Raw genomic sequence first — 21,961 nt, forward strand, 5'->3', positions numbered from 1 at the left:
TTCGATGGAGCAAATAATATCATCAAATGGAATGGCCTAGGAAAAGGAGTAAAGTTAAGATGGAACATCAAGTTCAATTAAAGAAATATTCATGCTAAAATTATTTATTTTTAATTAAAATTTAAAAACTTAAAACTCTACATTGTATTTGGAAAGTGAAAATTTAAATTTCTATTCAAATTAATGCAAAACTCTTGAATCTGTAATGTAGATTTTTTTTGTAAACTTGGTAAGACTACATCTTCATCATGTCCAATATATCACCAAGAGTTGGGGAATTGAATGACATTGCGATTATTATTATTATTGAAGTACTAAATTCAATTAAATTTTATTAAAAAGGATATATTTTTAGATTATATTTATTTAATTTTAAATAAGAAAGAAAAATTAAAAATATTTTTAATATATATAAATAGAATATTTTTCTTTTACATTAATATATAAAAATAAGAAATAAAATTTAATGACAAAACTTTATGTTGAATTTCCTTAGTGAAAATTTAAAGGTAGTGTAAAATATTAAAATAAAATAAAAAGTTGCAGTGTTAGAAGCTATATAGTTTAGAGTGTTTTAGGCATATTTTCTTATCAAAGTTGACCAAAATCTCGAAGAGATTTGTTGAAATTATAAATTTGAGTTATAAACTCTACACAATCTGAGTATCTCTAGAATTTTTTAGGGTAGTTGAATCCATATATAATCAAAAACACATTTTAAACAACAATAAAAAAACAACTTAACAAAAAATTATTTAATAAAATTTCAACCAAAAACTTAAAAATATCTAATAATTAAACAATACCAAATAAATAAATAAATATACATATATATATAAAAACACAAATGATTATTTGAAATTATTTTTTAATTAATAAATAAATATACATATATATATAAAAACACAAATGATTATTTGAAATTATTTTTTAATTAAATGATATATAAGATCAAAAATAAAATAGATAATATTTTATTTTTTAAATTTATAAATGATATTTTTAAAATAAAATTTAAAATATAATTTTTTTTTTTAAATATAACTAAAATACTTTAAAATGATAAATTTTAATTAATTAATATATGATATGAGTCAACAAATGAGTCATATAAATTTTAATTAATTAATATATGATATGAGTCAACAAATGAGTCATAGTTTTTTTTTTTTTTTAATTATATAATTTATAAATAGTTAGTAAAGGGAAGATTGCTTTATATAGTATTTTTTCCATTTGCTCGTATCTAATACACTAACGATTTTTAACCTTACATGATATTTTATATTTATTTTAAAATCCAACTCAATCATTTATTAGACAAATAAATAAATATACTATAATATAATAAAAACGAATTTCCAAACTCCGATATAATAAAAAATTAGAGTTTCACATTAGATGAAATTTTATTAGATGTATTATAACGAATTTACAAACTCCGATATAATAAAAAATTAAAGTTTCACATTAGATGAAATTTTATTAGATGTATTATAACGAATTTACAAACTCCGATATAATAAAAAATTAAAGTTTCACATTAGATGAAATTTTATTAGATGTATTATAACGAATTTACAAACTCCGATATAATAAAAAATTAAAGTTTCACATTAGATGAAATTTTATCATAATATGTTATAGAAGTTTTAAAGGTTCAACCGGTAGAAACACACCGATAAAAGAGTTTTTTTTTTTTCTTCGTTAAATACGGCCCCGCACACCCCCCACCAAAGGGATAACGCGGAAGGGGCTAACTGCTCAATAAAGCAGAAGGTGCTCCGTCTCGATGATTTCCCAACGCCTTCCTGTCGTCTGTGTGCCCCACCGACCAATTCCTCGCCAAAAAATCGCTGCGCGTCTCCAACACGACTTTCTTTTATATTATATATAGGTGTGCGTAGATAGGCAGAAGCACACGCAAGTACTCACACACTTTGAGACGCTCTGTATTCGAGGTTCTGAATTTCTGTAATCCTAGGTTCTGAAAGGCTTTTTAATTTGAGGTTCTGAAAGGCTCCGTAATTGGAAAGGAAAAGATGGAGGTTCTCAAATTACTGCTTCTCTGCATCGCTGCTGCCTATATGCCTGCAACAACGTCTATCAATCACACGGTGACCCACCGTGGAATCATCATCAGTCTTTGTATTCCCATGCTCATGCTCATGCTCAGGGAAGGGGCTCCTACATGCCCCGTGGATTTAGTGGGCTCCAACGTCACTCTGAGTCTGAACGAATGGTTGAGTCAGCATCAACGGACGCCCACGAGAAAAGGGACCTCCATGCTCTCTTGTCCTTCCGAAACTCCATCACAGCGGATCCATCAGGTGTGCTCTCCAACTGGACGGCACACAACTCGCAGAACATGTGCTCTTGGTATGGCATTCGCTGTCGGCACAAAACTCGCAGAGTCGTCCACATTGACCTCTCTCGGTTCTCAGGTACCCTTTCCGTGTCTCTCGGCAATCTGTCTTTACTGCACACATTAAATGTTTCTGGTCAGATTTTAGGGGGAAGAATTCCTCCCGAGTTGGGCCAGCTTAAAGCGTTGCGAGTACTTGACCTCACTTGCACTGCGCTCAACGGGTCTATTCCACGCGAGATTGACCGGCTTAAAGCTTTGCGAGTTCTTGACCTCTCTAAAAGTGGGTTCGAGGGTCCTATTCCAGCTGAGTTGGGCCGGCTTAAAGCTTTGCGAGTTCTTGACCTCTCGGAAAGTGGGTTCGAGGGTCCTATTCCAGCTGAGTTGGGCCAGCTTAAAGCGGTGCGAGTACTTGACCTCTCTGAAAGTCATATGGAGGGTTTTATTCCAGTTGAGTTGGGCCAGCTTAAAACATTGCGAGTACTTGATTTGAGCGGCAAACATATGAATGGTCCTATTTCAGCTGAGTTGGGCCAGCTTAAAGTTTTGCCAGTACTTGACCTCATTGACAATGCACTCAACGGTTCTATTTCAGCTGACTTGGGCCTGCTGCAGAAACTAGAGAAACTGCTTCTGGAAGGCAATGAATTTTCAGGGAATATACCGCATCAGTTAGGTAATTTGACGAAACTTAAACAACTATCGATTTCTGGCTTCAGTATTTCTGGTTCTATTCCTCCCAGAATATTCACGCTTCCCCTCTCTTAACTATCACTTAGTCTTATTTTCACAACAAGCCTACCTAAAGCCATTGGCAACTTGACCAAGCTGACCGACTTAGCACTTTACGGAAGTGGACTCACTCACATCCCTGTAGAAATTGCCAATTTGACCAAATTGACCTCCTTAAATCTCAATTACAATGAAATCACTTATATCCCTGAATGCATTGCCAAGCTGACCAAGTTGACCTCTTTAGATTTCTCTTTCAATAGACTCGCTAACAATATACCTGAAGCTATTTTCAATTTGACTAAGTTAGAAGTGCTAGATCTTTCTTCAAACATGCTTATTGGTGACATTCCTATAACTCTTAGCAATTTGAGTCAATTGGTTCAATTAGATTTTAGTAATAATACATTAAGTAGCAATATTCCTTCAGCTATTAATATTTGAGTCAATTGTTTGAACTAGATCTTAGTCATAATACACTCAATGGTGGCATCCCTAAAGCCATTACTAATTTAAAGAACCTTCAATATCTTGAGCTCTCAAACAATAATTTGAGAGGCACAATTCCAAGAGCCATAGGAAAGCTTCATTGGTTGGAATACTTAAAGTTGCATTCGAACAAGTTAATTGGACATATTCCAAATAGCATAGGCCATTTAAGCTCTCTCTATGAACTAACCATATATAATAACAGTATCTCGGGGAGTATACCTGAGAGTATTAATGGTTTGATTTCATTAGACACATTAGATTTATCAGAAAACAACTTGGAGGGACTGATTTCTAATGGCATTGGCAATTGTACTGGTATGACAATATTCTCTGCTCACTCTCATAACTTCATTGGGACATTGCCTGCATCTTTGGCCAATTGTACGCAGCTTTGGCTTCTGGATCTAAGGAAAAATGGATTGACGGGGGAGCTTCCTCAATACGTCACATCTTTTCAGTACTTGGAAGCTTTAATCCTTGGTTATAATAATCTGCATGGTTGTATTCCTCAACACATCACAAAACTTACCAGGTTGCATGTGTTGGATTTATCCAACAACAAATTCAGTGGAAGGATACTAACACATCTTGAGAGGCTCACTGGCTTTGCAAATGTGTCGAATAATGATGAATTAGATGATGAATTTATTATTGACATCAAAGGAATTGAGTATAATGTGTCATATCTATTGCCTACAAACACTATATTTGAGTTGTCTTGTAATAATCTTACAGGACAAATCCCTACAAATATAGGAAACATGAGTAGCTTATGCCTACTAAATTTATCAGGAAATCAATTGGAAGGACAGATTCCTGCATCTCTCAGCGAGATACCTTCTTTGGAGCAATTGGACTTGTCAAAAAATAATTTGACTGGACTTATTCCTGAAGTTCTCTCTAAGTTATCAATGTTGGCTTCTTTTGATGTTTCATATAACCACCTTTGTGGCCCAATTCCAACAGGGACACAATTTTCCACTTTCAATGTAACATCTTTTGACAAGAATGAATGCTTATGTGGGCTTCCTCTACCAACATGCAAGCAAAATGATAAGCCAAAGAGAACAATCGTTGGAGGCAATAGCAATAATAGTAATGCTAAAAGGGGATTGTTGAGCTATGCCAATGAAAAAGTGTCCTTGTTAGCATTGTCATTGGGATTAGGGATCGGATTTGGTGGAGTCGTTGCTATGTTCATCATTTGGGACAAAGCAAGATGTTGGGTAATGGGCATGTCCTCCAACACAGGAAAGCCATTTTATGGAGTTTATAGATTCCCAAAATAGGTCACAAGGCTTTGTCCAAATACCTCAATGTAATATTGTATGTCTTATAATTACTATATGAGTTTTCTTTTCCCAAAATTTCAAATACATGTTTTTTGGAGTTTACAGATTCCTAAAATAGATCACAAGGACCTGTGAAAGGCCTCAATATATTAGTGCATGTATTATTATTATTATTATGGTATGAGTTGTCTTTTCCTAAAATTTCAAATACATTTTTTAAAACTTGTTTCATTAAAATTAAATCAATTTTTAAACTTGTTTCATTAAAATTAAATTATTTTATATTTACGCGGAAGGTGTTCCTATTATAAGTTTGGCTAGGTAAATCTGGCCAGTGAAATCTGTGGATTTTCCCCTCCTTCGTCTAATAAATTTTTACCACGTAGAAGCACGAACAATACCTCTAGTGCTGGATTTTCCTCTCTTTCGTCTAATAAATTTTTACCACGTAGAAACACGAACAATACCTCTCGCTCTCGAAGTAGAAGTGGAAGGATTGCATTTGGCATTAACATTGGTGATGGCACGTTTGTAGTCGACCAACATATTGGTTGCCTTTACAAGCGGGCCTCACTCATCTTACTGATGTCCATCCTGCATGATCCAGAGAGTGAGTGGCGCTTTGAAGCATCATCTGGTAACGTTTCACATCAGGAATTTTATAGATAACGACATTGCACATATCAAGAAGCTTCACAATGTCTTTCAAGGCGTCGTTAACCCATAACTCAAAAAATCTCCGAGTATCCATCTGTAATAGCACTTTGCAGCGAATATTCATATAAAAAACTGTCAACAATCGATGTAACCAGATTGACAAATCTATAAAGAATGGTTTCGTTTCTTTTAAAATGTTATCAAATATAGCTGTGATAAATAATAAGCTATATTTATGAAAAATTCATTTCTGAAGAAGGGATTGATGTTGTCAAAAATGCGTTGAGAAACATGGCAGTTGGTGTCTGGTCTGGTTTGCTTTTGGGTGAGAATGGGGTGTGTTGTTATTGTCACGAGGAAGGGGAGCAATTGTTGGTCGAATAGGAGAAATAATAGGAAAGAATTACACACATTCAGTTATATATTGACCAAGAAAACAACATAACTAACTGGAAACCAAACACACAAATAGACACACAGGATTTACGTGGTAAAACCTCGACAGGGTGTCAAGGAAACATCCACGGGGCAAGGGATTGGAATCTATTAATTCAACAATGATTCTCCACGATTACATTTCTCGGGCATTCACTAGTTTTATACCATCCACCTCCGTTACATAACTAACATTTCGGTATAGAACTGACTAGTTACATTTTACCCAAAATTACATAATTCGTTGTCAAACTAACAAACTCCACCTTGACAACAATTTTCCTAATCCCTTGCCCATGCCCATTCATCATCTTTTCTGCAAGCCAAGAGAAGCTAAACACCACCGCAGCTTCTCTACTGTAACTGGCTTTGTGAATATGTCTGCACAATTCTCTCGTGTATGGACCTTTTGAAGAGCTACTTTTCTGCCATCGATCACATGTCTCAGAAAATGATACCTTACATCAATGTGCTTGGTTCTGCTGTGATAGGCAGGGTTTGTAGCCAAGTGAATAGCACTTTGACTATCACAAAGTACATTCACTTTCTCCTGCGTTCTTCCAATTTCATCGAGCAGATCCTTTAACCAGATTGCTTCTTTACTGGCATCTGAAGCAGCTATATATTCAGCTTCGGTAGTGGACAACGCAACTGTTTCTTGAAGCTTTGACATCCAACTAATTGCTCCACTTGCAAGAGTAAAGACATAACCTGTAGCAGATCTTCTTTTGTCCAAATCACCTGCATAGTCAGCCTCTACATATCCGCAGACTGATCCTTCACTACCATTAAAGACGATGCAATGGTCACTTGTGCCTCTTAGATATCGAAGCACCCATTTCATTGCTTGCCAATGTTCTTTCCCTAGATTTGCCATGAACCTGCTGACAACTCCAATTGCATGTGAAATGTCAGGTCTTGTAGATACCATCGCATACATTAAGTTGCCTACAGTGTTTGCATATGGTACATGAAACATATATTGCTTTTCTTCATCAGCTCTAGGACTCAAAACCGAAGAAAGCTTAAAATGGGAAGCTAGTGAAACATTAACAGGTTTCACATTGTTCATAGAGAACTTTTCAAATACTTTCTCCACATACTTTTGTTGTGACAACCAAAGCTTACCATTTTTCTTGTCTCTGTGTATCTCCATGCCCAAGATATGTTTTGCTGCTCCAAGATCCTTCATATCAAACGTCTTAGAGAGTTGAGCCTTTAACCTATTGATCTCTTCCATGCTTTTGCTTGCAATAAGCATATCGTCAACATACAAAGCTAAGATAATAAATATGTCATTGAAACTTTTGAAGTATACACAATGATCATACTCACTTCTTATAAAGTTCTGGCTCACCATGAAGGAATCAAACTTCTTGTACCATTGTTCGGGAGACTGCCTCAGACCATACAATGATTCCCTGAGCTTGCAAACTAATCTTCTGCTGCGACCTTGTACAAAACCTTCTGGTTGTTCCATATATATCTCTTCATTCAAATCACCATGTAGAAAAGCTGTTTTAACATCTAACTGTTCTAACTCAAGATTAAGTAACACAGTTAGTGCCAACACAGTACGAATAGAAACAAGTTTTACAACTGGAGAAAAAATCTCATGAAAGTCTATACCTTCAACCTGAGAATACCCTTTTGCTACTAGTCTCGCCTTATACCTTTCGATACTTCCATTAACTTTCCGTTTCAGCTTGAAGACCCATTTGCATCCAACAACATTTCTCCCTTCAGGAAGCTCTACAAGATCCCAGGTATTGTTCTTGGCTAAGGAGTCCATTTCTTTTTCCATAGCCGTTTTCCATTTTTCGCTATGTGTATCATCTACTGCTTCCTGATAACAAGAAGGTTCCCCATTTTCAGTAATCAAAGCAAAAGATGAAGCAGAATCTTCATACCTTTTGGGAGTTTTCCTTTCCCTTGTAGATCTTCTTAGAGCGACTGGTTGCTGAACTGGTTCAGAAACTTGAACTGGTTCAAAAGCTTCAATGGCTTCCTTTGTGTCTTCAACACCTTTTTCTCCAGAAGTCTCTCCTTCCTTTTGACTGTCACCGAAAGGTCTAGCCTCCAACTGAACTCGTTGATTTGGCGATACCTGTTTCTGTTCAATTCTTTCAACATTTGATATTAAAAGAGAGGATTCATCAAATGTTACATCTCTACTAATGACTATCTTCCGCAATGTAGGATCCCACAACCTATATCCTTTCACTGCATAGTCATACCCAACAAAGACATAACATTTTGACTTTGGATCTAATTTTGAACGCTGATTTTTCGGAATAAGAGAATAAGCATCACAGCCAAATATCCTCAAATGTGAATAGTCACAAGACTGACCTGTCACTACTGAAGGTGATCTGTTAACTAAATAACAAGCAGTAGATACTGCTTCTGCCCACAACTCCTTTTGCAAGTTAGCATTGCTGATCATGCTTCTGGCTCTTTCCATAAGAGTCCGATTCATATGCTCAGCGACACTATTTTGCTGAGGAGTATAAACATCAGTTTTGTGTCTAATAATTCCCTCATCCTTATAGTATTGTTCAAATTCAACTGAAGTGAATTCACCACCATTGTCAGTTCTTAAACATTTAATAGATTTGCTTGTTCTTTTCTCTACCATTACTTTAAATTGTTTAAAGACATTTAATACATTAGCTTTCCTTTTTAGCATATAGACCCAAACTTTACGGGAGTAATCATCAATAAACGTTAAAAAATACAGTGCACCTCCATATGACACAACAGGGGATGGTCCCGACAGATCAGAATGAATATAGTCTAAAACATCTTTACTATTATGATTTCCAACTTTAAATCTCTGTTTACACTGTTTTCCATTTACACAATGTTTACAGAAATCAAACTTCAAGGATTTCAAATCGGGAAGAGATTTACGTTTCATCAGTATCTGAAGACCTTTCTCGCTCATATGACCCAATCGCTGATGCCATAGACGAGTACTTGCTTCTTCCTTTTCTGATGCAACCACTGCTTCACTGATCTGAGTACTTCCTTTTAACCTGTAAATGATTTCCGACCTTTTCTGCCTTCATAACCACTAGGGCTCCTTTAAAGACTTTCAAGACGCCATCTTGACCTGTAAACTTATAACCATTTGAATCCAACACTCCCAAAGAAATCAAAGTTTTCTTCAAATCAGGTACATGTCTAACACTAGTTAATGTTCTAACTGTGTTATCATACATCTTAATCCTGATATCTCCCATCCCAACAGTCTGACATGACACATTGTTACCCATAAACACAGAACTACCGTTTACATTTTTATACGAAGTAAACCAATTTCTATGTGGGCACATGTGATGCGAAGCACCAGAGTCTAACAGCCAGCTATCTAAACCTTGAGAGACATTACATTCAGGTGAAGTTTCATCTATCGTACATAATTCTTCAGCAGATAAAACTTCGTCTATCATACTTGAATCGACTTGATTCGCTTCCTTCTTCTGGTTTTCAGATTCCTTTCGTTTCCAACAGTCTTTCTTCAAGTGTCCAATTTTATTGTAGTTCCAACATTTTGCCTTACACTTCTTTCCCTTCGATTTTGATCTGGAAGACCCCCTTGGTTTTTCTCCTCTTTCCTTTGAGCGTCCTCTAGCTACCATCGCTTCTGATGCAGCTGTGTCAGTACTGGATTTCCTTTGTACTTCTTCAGACAGGAGAGCTCCCACGACTGATTCAAACTTCAAAGAATCAACAGTGCTCAAGCTAATTGAAGTTACGAAGTGATCCCATGATTCAGGGAGAGAACACAGCAAGGTTATGGCTTTATCTTCTTCCTGTATTTTAACTTCCATATCTGTTAAATGGCATATAAGTGTAGTAAAAACATTCAAATGTTCTGCAACGTTTGAACCTTCTTTCATTCGAAGACTGTATAACTGTCTTTTCAGATAAATTCTGTTGGTTAATGACTTTGTCATATAGAGTTTTTCAAGTTTTTCCCACAATCCTGAAGCTGTAGTCTCTTCAACAATATTGAAGAGAACTTCATCCGCTAGGCATAACCGGATGGTACTGAGAGCTCGGGCATCCAAGTCCTCCCAGTCTGAAGTAGTCATGGTTGTAGGTTTCTTAGTTGCCCCATCCAATGCCTTGTGCAACCCTTGTTGCACAAGCAGATCCCTAACCTTCAGTTTCCAAAGAGCAAAATTGCTCTTGTCGGTGAATTTCTCCACCTTGAATTTCGCATTCGACATCTTGGCCATTTTTCCTCCTTCCTAGGGTTTCAGTCTTTCTAGGGTTTATATATATATAATTTTTGTTTGTCTTTCTCAACCCTTTGTTTTTCTTCAATTTAAATGAAATCTTTCCTTCAATTTACTCACATCCACCCTTTATTTTCAGAATCTAAAAAAAACTTTATTTTCACCACTTTCTTAAAAAAATTTTCTGAGGCAAAATTTCTTTCAAAAAATACCTGGATCCACCTTTGCCGAACAGGTTCTGGCAGCACGCAGGGTAGAGGGTCTTCCTCTTCGCTGGACAGCAGCTCTGGCCTCTTCCATGCAGGTCTGGCAGCCAATTTTCCTCGCACGCAGACAGGATCAGCAACACGCAGAACAGAGGGTCTTCTTCTTCGCTGGACAACAACTCTGGCCTCAGCAAGACGCAGAACAGAGGGTCTTCTTCTTCACGCAGATCAGCAATATGCAGAACAAAGGGTCTTCCTCTTCACTCTGCAGGTTTGACAGCGTCAACAACAGAGGGTTCGGCAACACTTTGGTCTGGCAGCGTCCTCTCACGTAGGTTCCACGCAGTTTTGAAAAAAAATCTTCACGCAGGCTCCAGATCTTCAAGCAGGTTCTGTATTCCAAAAAACTGGCCTCACGCAGGCTCTCACGCCGCCTCTGAATTAAAAAAAAAGAAACTGGCCTCACGAACTGGCCTCATGTAGGCAGATTCCGGTCTGGATTCTTCCCCTGCAATCTTCACGCATGCAGTTCGACGGTTCCGGAACAGGCCTTCTTGCTCCACGCAGGTTCTGGACATATGGACAGGGCCAGCAACGAGCAGCAACGGTGGTCCACACAGAGAGCACTCAAATCAGGGTTTGGCCTCCCTCAACTCAACGGCTCTGGCTTCCTTGACGGTCCTCGATTTTACACGCAGAGAGCACGGCTCTTGTCCAACGCAGAGAGCACTCCTCCTTGTACACTGTTCCACGCAGATACCACCCTCCTCTCGACGGTTCTGGATAGAGTGATAACACGCAGCAGTCGTCCACTGAAACAAATGACCCAGCCAGCCTTCCTATGCAGCGTCTCCTCAACTTAACTCACGCTTTGATACCACTTGTTGGTCGAATAGGAGAAATAATAGGAAAGAATTACACACATTCAATTATATATTGACCAAGAAAACAACATAACTAACTGGAAACCAAACACACAAATAGACACACAGGATTTACGTGGTAAAACCTCGACAGGGTGTCAAGGAAACATCCATGGGGCAAGGGATTGGAATCTATTAATTCAACAATGATTCTCCATGATTACATTTCTCGGGCATTCACTAGTTTTATACCATCCACCTCCATTACATAACTAACATTTCGGTATAGAACTGACTAGTTAAATTTTACCCAAAATTACATAATTCGTTGTCAAACTAACAACAATGTCGGATGATGACCACCGGTTCGAGTCCAAGGCCGATGTAGGAACCTCCAAAACATTCCCTCAGCAGGTCGGCACCATCTGAAAGAACGGCTACATCATGATCAAGGCCATCTTCAGTGGAATTGACACCTTCAGTGGTAAAAAATTCTTCAGTGGAATTGATATTTTAGTGGTAAAAAATTCTTCAGTTGAATTGACATCTTCAAGGCCATCGTGATGTAGGAATTGACATCTTCAGTGGTAAAAAGCTGGAAGATATTGCGCCATCTTCACACAACTGCGATGTCCCTCATGTGACTCGTAGGTTGGTTTTGTTAGCTCGTTGACTGAATCTGAGCAGACCAAGGATGATCTTAAGCTGCCTACTGATGAGCAGCTGCTGGCCCAGATCAAAGCTGGATTTGAGGAGGGAAAGACCTTATTGTAACTGTTATGTCTGCAATGGGAGAGGACAAATTTGTTCCCTGAAAGATATTGGTCCAAAATAATCATACACTAATATGTCTGGACCATACACTAATATGTCTGGACTGCTGAATCTTGGCAAACTCTCTACCTCTTGATTTCTTTTCTTTTAGAATATCAAATATTTCTGGAAAATATATCTATATTCTGAATGCACATATGCTTTAGAGGCAGGTGGAGTGATATCCATGCCATTGTGTGCTAAGCAGTCTGAAATAATTCTATGATTTTGTTTCTGTGCTTGGGTCTCTGGAAGATATTGTGCCATCTTCACACAACTGCGATGTCCCTCATGTTACTTGCAGGATGGTTTTGTTAGCCTGTGTGAAAATAAGCTTCAACAACTGAAGCTTTGTCTTGGTGTTGCCGCTCTTGCAAAGAGAATATTGATGGGGTTCAGAAACATCTGAAAAATGTAGATCTTGCAGATTTTATTGTAGGAAGGTTTAAGGTGAGGCTTTTAAGGTTATGTCAATATTTGCGTGTGTTTTGCAAGGGAGTGAATTGAGATCCTTGAATCTATTGAGAATGTGTTAGGTGAGAAGGGTCTTCGGGCTTTTGGGTCTTTCCTAAATTTTCAAAAAGCCTCGGAAGAACTATATTTCATGAATAACAAGATCTTCTTTCCTAAATTTTCAAAAATCCTCGGAAGAACTATATTTCATGAATAACAAGATCAGCCGCGTAGCAGCTAGTCCCTGCAAGGGCGGAAAGCTGGGCTTCAGCGCTGAACTAGTCATAATGTGACTAGCGAGATATAAAGAACGATAAGCAGACAGCCAACTGAACCGTTCACGAATGGTCCCTTGCAAATACCATGCTTTAGTGGCAACCATGCACCTATGTAAAAACCAGTTGATCCAGCACCAGTCTGATATGATCCAGTCAATTCAAGCACAGCTTGCAACAATTTACCCTATGTAAGTAAGAGAATAGGTAATAGCAAGCCTTAGAAGCCGCCTTAACACTCACAATCAGTCTGATAGCAGTTAGTCTCCCTTCAGTCCGCTGGCACAGTTTGCCTCATATGGAAGACTTTCTAAGAAGAACTAAAGATAATTAGTTGGAAGTGAGAGGTTAGTTGGGTGCCTTCTTTATTAAATTGCATACAATAGAAGAAGAGCCACTCCCTTTTTAATAGGCCTTTCTTATTTCAATTCCTTACTTAAACAAGCGAAGCCAGCAAACTCTCCTTAAGTATGAATTCTGATTATACAAAATCAAGGAGCTAGAATGGCTCAATGATATTTAGCAATAAACTATAATGCCCATATTATGAGCACCCTTCCACAATGCAATTGATGGTATTATTGAGTAGACTAGGCCCAAATAATTTGTCATCAAGATTTTATGGCTGGGTATAAGGTTTGATTTGTAAAAGGTATGAGGCCGATTGCATAAGCATGATGATTGAGGCAGATGGTGACAAAGAAAATTAGAAACATAGTAGTGGCTATATAATGCCAAGCAATAGTTGTGTGAACATGTGGAGATTTGGGTTGGGATTTTTGCTGAAAAAGAATTGGGAGCCACCCTTGCATGTTATGTGATTGGGATGCTTTGTAACAGAGGGTAATGATGAGCCCCTGTGATGAATATATTGGGGAAAGCGAGGACCATATCCCACCATGTACGAAAGCTTTAGAGGATTATCCCCCAGTATGTAGTCCACCTGCATACACAGCCAGCCACAATATCAGTTTAGTACTGACAATAACCAGGCTTCCATTATGTTTGATGCAATATTTTGTTATCAAGTTTGGATTCCAATGACAAATCTGGAGTAGAACCTTGCGCTTGGCAGCTGTTCTGAGTCTAGAAGGAGTGACTTGGATGCTACCACATTGAACAACTTCAGAAGAATGGCCCAAATAATTAGCATAGGCTAAAAGTAGAAATGATATGGCTGTAACATGTTGCATGTTGCTCCCTCCTGGCTTGTAGATAAGTCCACCTGTTACAGTACTCATACATTAACTTTCTTAACTTATGATTCACCCAATGCACCACTAGGAACACCAACAAAATTTTAAGAAGATGATGGTTTATTGCACTCAGAGAAGCCAGATTCTGTTACAACCTGGTAAGATCTCAGACAGGATTATGCCCAATTTTAGAGTAAAAAAGTATCTATGCTAATTATATTTGTGAAGATATACAACCTGGTGTGAATGGTACATGCTCATCAGATGTTTCTGGCATGAGAGAGCAGATGAAGTCATCAGCATATCCTCTGTAAGTTTGCAAAGAAGCTACCTTTCCCAGCAAGAATTCCTACACAAAAAATTTATATCACAGATTTGGTACTATTATGGAGACAAGGAGTAAATCTTCGTATAACATCATCATGGAACATATTAATACTACTGTCTAAGCCATAACGAGCAAAACTATCCATTGTATTCTGGGGAAATTATTGAAAGCCAATGAAGGTCTTCTAGTTTACCTGGATCTTTGTCTTGAGGCATAGCAGTTAAGACACAGATAGTTATGTTGCAGGATATTCTAGAACATATACAAAGAGAATTCCGCATTGAAATCGTCGTTCTTGACTATATATTGGATGAAATTAAGGTTGAATTCACCTGGGAGCACTAGTTTCCATAAGAGGATGTTGAACCTAGTGCTATAACAACTCGCAACAGAGGAATAAACAATGATGGAACGACACAGTAGGATTAGGAATATGTTGTCTGAAATTTTCACTGCAAATTTTGTCACGGTCCTGAAGCTGTCGTAGCCTCTGCCTGAACTCTTCACTGTATTTTTTGCCAATGATATATAAATATAGTCTATTTATAGGAGTATTTTGTCATGGTTCTGAAGCTGTAGTAGCCTCCGCCTAAACTGTTGCTGATTCAACTACTTATGCTTCTGTTGCTTCAACTGAGTAAACAGGGTGAACCACCGCCTCTTCGTATGCCTTTGTCGCGTGTTCAGGTTTGGTCCTAGTATATGACTTTGTGAGCCTGATATATGCTCACTTGCAAAGTTCTTCCCATTGGGCTGGATGGTTACATCTAGCTTGACTAGAGCCTTAAAGAAAGCATGACAAGACTTGCTGAGATCATATTCATAGTGAGAATATGATAAGATCAGTTCTGGTAAGTAACAGTTATTCCTGAGCCAGTACCTTCAGTTGTATGTGGACCGAGGATAGTTTTCATGCTTGAGTGGCTCCTAGTACCACGAGACACCGAGGATAGTTTTCATGCTTGAGTGGCTCCTAGTACCACGAGACAATTAATGATACTTAGCCCGCCTGGAACTACTAGCTCTGTTTTTGCTAGTGCTGGTACTAGATCTACTGTTGCTAGTGATGGTGGATCAACTGCTAGTATTTTAATATCATCGCTGGTTGAACTTTTCAATTTTTCCATATGGCAGCACCTTATAGTATTTAGATTGCCAGAGCACTTCCCTCTTGCCACAAAGACTATCATTGCAAGGAGGTGGTCCTTGCCAGAAGGTCTTATTGACTAGAGCATACATATCCACCCATACAGGACAGAGGTCCTTTTGATAGGTTCGATGAACATACTATCTGGGCACTTAATTCATTGTATTTGGAGCCATGTTGATTACTTAACGAACATAACTACAGCAGAGAAGTCCGGAACCAGAAACTCTACAGCTAGTTTGTTTTTCTCCTCTTATTTTAGTGGAGACTCTATTTCTTATCTTATTTGATTTGGACGGACACATTAAGGAGGAAGGTGGAAGTTGGATGAACAGAATAGACAGAAGCCAACTGCTGAAGCTTTTTATCACATTTATATAACCTCTAGAACACTAGCCATTACCCTCATTCTTACTACCTAAGGCAGAACCTCCTTCCAACGGACATCTCCCTTTCTCGACTGAAAGGTTCGGGGAAGGTCTGGTGGGGCCAGTCAAGGTGGGCCCGTAAAATTGAAAGACTCCAGTCCCAGCCTTTCTTATCATTTAAACCTGGCTGTTTTGAAAAGTGAAAAATGACGGAGCACAAAACTAGGTATTGATGAGATCTTGACATTCGCTGATGCAAATGCACCAGAACAAAACTCAATGTGACAACATGGTCAGAAAGATGTGCAATTTTTTGGATTAAATAGTCATAAGCAGAATAGTGGACCTCCTTTATTCAAAAATTGCAAACCTGTTCAATAAGGCTGAGTATGGAAGAAGAGTTCTGATGTGCTAAAACAACACTAGGAGTGCAAATCGTAAGGTAAGTCTGGGTTAACAACCAATTTCTTGGGAAATGAGAAAAATGAAGCATGCTGGTGGTGGAATCAAAGCAACTGTGGAATGGAATGCACCCCTAAAATCTAGATTATTCTTTTGGTTAGCAAAGGCCAAGATTTTGTGTTCTTTGTAGATTTAATGAACAAACAGCTCAGTATACTACCCTGACAGACTCCCTTCAATCAGTTCTTGATCAGACAAAGGCATACAGTCTGTCAAAAAAAAGGTTTAGAAGCTGCTGAAGAAACCCTGGTGCCAGTGGACCCTCTTCCATGACCTTATACAGTAGGCAATGAGATTTTACAGTGGATAGGAGTTGTTTTTGAATTTTAGGACAAATGGTTTCTTTGTGTACCTTGTTGTACTTGCAAAATGTAACTTTTTTCTCCTTTTAAATATGAAGTTACAATATTTGCCTTGATAAGGAAAGGTAGCATTCCAATTCCTACAGAAAGTTTCAAGGAAATCCATGGATGGGAGGAATCAACTGCGTACCACAGCAATGAAACTCAAAGATATGAAAAAAAAACATCCCTCACTTATGCAGCTAAGAATTTATAAGACAAAATGTCCATCAAACCCACAGCAAATGCTTCAATTATTTGGAAGACTCCAGTCCCAGCGTTTCTTATAATTTAAACCTGGCTGTTTTGAAAAGTGAAAAATGACGGAGCACAAAACTAGGTATTGATGAGATCTTGACATTAGCTGATGCAAATGGACCAGAACAAAACTCAATGTGACAACATGGTCAGAAAGATGTGCAATTTTTTGGATTAAATAGTCATAAGCAGAATAATGGACCTCCTTTATTAAAAAATTGCAAAGAATAGGTGTTTAGCATCTTCTTCTTTTAGACAACTGAGTGTATAAATGCATGCCTCTATGGATGAAATAATTTGTGGGTCGTTTGTGACCACAAGAATTCTTCCACGCTCCTTACAATCAAAACAGAGGATCCCTTCCACTTGAGAAGCTTCCCACATGTCATCAACAATAATGAGGGAAGGCAGAAGACTGAGTATTTCCTCTTGAGTTCAATGAGGCCTTTCTCCACGGATGTGAATACAACATCTGTTTTGCAGGCATCGGTGATCCAACACACTTTAATGAAATGCCTCTTGACTTTGTAGTTGAAGGCGACACAAGATGCAAGATAGGTCTTTCCCATGCCTCTAGGACCACATACATTTTTTTTCAAATGCTTTACAAATGTTGGCAGGGCAACTATTGGTCACATCATAAATGTGATCAGTGAGGCTATCGATGAAAAGGGTGAACTAAGTAATATGCTTTACATATCTGGGTTTTGACACCTCTGGGCATTGATTGTATTAACTTTCCTGCCTCTAGTCTGTCAGCAATTATTTTTTCTCATTGTTTGAATACAAGATGTTACTTCACAAGTTCTTGAGATCTTGCTTGAGAAATTAATTCTCTTTATAGCATAGTGTGCCTTTAGTTCCTCCTAGAAAATATATCTTCCTCTAATGTGTTAAGCAAACACTGGTAAAAGCAGAATAGAGCTCTCATTCTCTCCTAATAGCTTGTGCATGTTACACTGCACGAATTTGCTTACATACTTCATGTTTACGACATTACTCAATCTTTGCAAACTAACGTTCTCATCTTCTATTGAAATAAACCAGATTGAATAGAGCAACTAGATGATGATAATGAAATCTAACTGCCATGCTCAGCAATATTTTAGTGATTTCCCAATCCTTGTAAATTTGGAGTGCAATAAATAGTTCTTTGCCTAGTCAAGATTAAGATATTTTCAATGCCATTAAGATTAAAACCATTTCCCAAGCCTTCATCTTTAGCTTGGGTGCATTTATCTTCCTTGACGCTATTCACATGTCTTAGGGATTCAGGGCCAAGAATGTATTTTACATAATGTTTTCAAGGATTTGTGCTTAAGACAATCTCTAATGAATATAGGTGCTTGCTAAATTATCCCTTCTCCCTCAGCTAGATGAAAAAGTTGACTTATGACATCTTCAGAAGATATAATTTCTTTCCCTTGAGAATGTATATGATGTTACTGTAGAATATTTATGGTTTCTCACCCTTTCTGGGTAACTATTACATAGTTTAGAGTTTTGCAATTTATTTTCCTGTTCCATTCTGACTTGATTGATACACGTGGGAATCCCAATAAACAAATTGTGCTGTCTGATAAACATTTTTGTTAGTGTTTATTAATTTGTAGATAGTTATTTACCGTACATTTTATCCCTTTTGCTTGCTTATGGCTGTGATGATGTTGCCTTCTCTGTTTTACTCGTAGATTGCATTTTCAATGATACTTTAATTTCTTTTGCATGATAAGAAGTCTGACATCTAATTCCATTGTTTTTTGTTTGCAAGGAAAGGCATTTTGATCTCTTTAAATTTATGAATTCAATGGCTTCTATATTTTGCCATGATATCTGTACATGACAAATTTGCTTGCCTAAACACAATAGAGGTATAGAATAAGAGTAGGCAGTTATTTTTTAGTTACTGTTTCACTTTTCTAATATATTGAAAATTAATTTCTGAATTCAGTAAAGTTGAATGCCAACAGAGTGGTGGTTGGTACTGTACGAAGATTTGACCAGTTCATGAATTTAGTCCTGGATGGTACTGTAGAAGTAAATGGCAATGAAAGAAATGAGATAGGCATGGTGGTAGGTTTTTCCTCTTTCTCATGTCGTTTTCAAATGTTTCAATGTTCTATAGAATTAACTAAATTCAATTTACGAGGAGATTCATTTTTTTTGTTTTTTATGTGCAGGTCATCAGAGGGAACAGTGTTGTGATGATTGAAGCTTTGGAACCGGTCAATAGTTCATAATAATTTATTTTGAAACCTTTTCATGTTTGGGAGATTCGTGGGTACATAACTAATGCTAGCTTTTAACTTCTGTTAATACAATTACAAATTTAACCTCGAAATGAAGACACATATAAGATAACAGAGTTTCAATCTTGCAAAACATTGATGACCATCTAGCACTATCAGAAGAACACTTTAAGAATAAAGCAACTACATAATACAAAATATGGAACTAGATCATAACAGGAACATACTTGTACAGAGAGCCTTGAAGATGGTAGCCGAACTCCATAATGACCAAATATTCTTGTGGACGATAGCTGAACTTCATCACCATCATCTTCAACAACGATGAAGTTGCCCAATGGAACATTTTGGTTAGTCAACAATGTGTTCTGTTTTTCTAACTCAGACTGCCCTAGCCTCAGTTCCAAATCTTGATTCCGCTTTCGTATCGACCTTGATCTGTTCATGATGGCCCACAGCAGAGGATGTAACTTGAAAAGAAAAGAGTTAGGTCGGTCTCCTTCCTCGAAGCTAACTGCCTGGTTGCATGAGGACAGGCAATCATGAAAACTTTAATCAACGCAGATGAACTCTAACTATAGATATTAAAAAATGATGAATAAACCTCACCCAAAACTTATAGGTGATACTTCTGTCTCAACAGATCTAGAAACAGAATAAAATGATATGATTAACCGTGTAACCAATTGATGATATTTATTTAGTTTACCATTCCACTTGTCATGGGCCCCATTTTACTTGTCGCCATGATCACCATGCACAGTGCCATATGTGTGACCCACCTGCATGTATGACACATGCCTCTTTACGGCCTATTAACCTATCCTTTAACGAACCAACCTGAGATGTGATAATATTCTCTGTAACCTTTAAGACCCTTCCTCGTTCAATTACCCAATCTCGTCTGATATATGAATTGATATGAATCTCGTCTGATATATGAATTGATATGAAGCAAAGCAATGCACTACTAAATCCAGCGAAAGGGGGCAAAGCAATGCACTACTAAATTGAGTGAAGGGGGTCAGGGTTTAGTGCATTAGATGCAGATGCAGAACCTAGCATGCCAGCAAGGTCGAAGAAGCATGTCAATATCTCTCTGTGCAATGCCCCTGCTCACAGTGAAATGGTGGTAGCCGTGTAAATGCCCATGCAGAAGGCCCAATGTATGCAAAAAGTAGGACGACTGACAATGGGGGATAGACGGTGGGAATCACAGCTAACTAAAAGGTTGTGTGCCTGGTTGATATTGCAATTGCTCCCAGAAATCTTCAGGTCGATCTCTAGCATTGATCTTTAGTATGCTAAATGAGGCAACAATTTGTAATTGAGTTCTTGGCCTTGACATGTTGAGGGTACAAATCACCACAAGAGCTGAAAGCAAAGAAAGTGGTATTCTGCAATTACAAAGATCCATGAATTTGACTCAAAAGAATACGGTGCTTTGCAAAGACCTCAAGTGGTTACTCTATGGGGTGAAGGGCAAGTACTTATTGTGAAGTGACTAAATATTTTTTTTTATCAATGCCTCATATTAATTGATTCTATTAGTTTTTAGGAAGGTGCAGGAAGTAGCAGTAGGGTGTTCCTGCTTTCTTGTTTATTTTGAATTTTTTACTGTGTAACTTAATCCAGATAGATATTAAAGAATGCATATTTGAATATTGGCTTATATTGGGATGGATTGATTCTCATTTACCCTCTAATGTTTAGAAACCCTCTCGATTCGAAGGGAATTGATCCTAGTTTAAAGTTATTTTGTTTAATTCTGTAGCAAAATAATTATGTTACCGCTGTTAAAATTCATTTTTATACTAATTCAGTCAGAAACCAGCGTTGAGCTTTGAAGTCTGAATGCTTTGTGCTTTGAAGTCTGAATGGTGACAATATTCCTGGGCTTTATTGAGCTAAAATTGTTGTGGATGCTACGGGGATACAAATTGATTATGGAGAATTGCAGAGCAAATGCAAAATACCTGACAGAAATCCGCTTTGAACTCAGGCTGAGCAGAGGGAGGAGGACTTCAGCAGAACTTCAACAAAAGTCAGGGTGAGCAGTCTATCATTATTCATTTTCGAAGATCACCCACAGCGTCAGTTCAGTAGAGATCAGAGATCACCCACAGCCTTAGAGCGACTACAACCTGATAGCAATTATTGTTTGGATAACCATTCTTGTTTTCTTGAGCTGTTCATGTTTGCTTCTGCAACAATGACAGTGCTATGCGATGGCAGTTTTATGACTGTGACAAATGTTACAGTGTGGCACCTGGTATGCAACCTGTTAACCTGTATGACACCTGTTTTCTTGCGCTGCTCATGTTTGCTTCTGCAACAATGACAATGCTATGCGATGGAAGTTTTATGACTGTGACAAATGTTATAGTGTGGCACTTGGTATGCAACCTGTTAACCTGTATGACACCTGTTATATGCAGACAGAACCAGACATAACCGGTGGGTACAAAGCAATGGACACTATTTTATCTTAGGCTTTTTGGGAGCCATAGTTTTCAAATATATCATAGCATCTAATGTTAAAAAAGCAATGGACACTATTTTATCTTAAGGCTTTTTGGGAGCCATAGTTTTCAAATATATCATAGCATCTAATGTTCAAAAAATTAGTTTTCAAATATATCATAGCATCTAATGTTCAAAAAATTAATGCTAACATTAGTTTGTGTGAACATGAACTTTTCTCATTTGCCCATACTTATTCTAAGTTCAGCCTCATACTTGCCTCGGTATGAGGCCAAATAAGATGAAAATTTCACTCATT

At 37.6% G+C, this 21,961-nt stretch overlaps 1 protein-coding gene and 1 pseudogene across 2 annotated transcripts; both read left to right on the forward strand.

The window, feature by feature from the left end:
• The first annotated feature begins 1,935 nt into the window (after nucleotides 1–1,935).
• On the forward strand, nucleotides 1,936–21,727 carry LOC149203587 (uncharacterized). 2 transcript variants are annotated; one of them, XM_089403502.1, is made up of 4 exons: nucleotides 1,936–3,041; nucleotides 18,882–19,003; nucleotides 19,111–19,211; nucleotides 21,182–21,727. In XM_089403502.1, exons 1-3 carry the CDS (start codon nucleotides 2,192–2,194, stop codon nucleotides 19,168–19,170), a joined length of 1,032 nt encoding a protein of 343 aa, XP_089259628.1. In that variant the 5' UTR covers nucleotides 1,936–2,191; the 3' UTR covers nucleotides 19,171–19,211; nucleotides 21,182–21,727. The 2 variants fall into 2 exon arrangements, with proteins under 2 accessions (XP_089259628.1, XP_089259627.1); XM_089403501.1 differs by lacking the exon at nucleotides 21,182–21,727 and having other exon boundaries at nucleotides 19,111–19,452.
• Nucleotides 11,635–12,124, forward strand: LOC149203588 (eukaryotic translation initiation factor 5A-like; annotated as a pseudogene).
• Nucleotides 21,728–21,961: the final 234 nt, after the last annotated feature.

This window comes from Pinus tabuliformis, chromosome 2_1 (assembly GCF_031772625.1).
Source record: "Pinus tabuliformis cultivar Carrire ecotype Pingquan chromosome 2_1, CPIR1, whole genome shotgun sequence".
Taxonomy (NCBI): Eukaryota; Viridiplantae; Streptophyta; class Pinopsida; order Pinales; family Pinaceae; genus Pinus; species Pinus tabuliformis.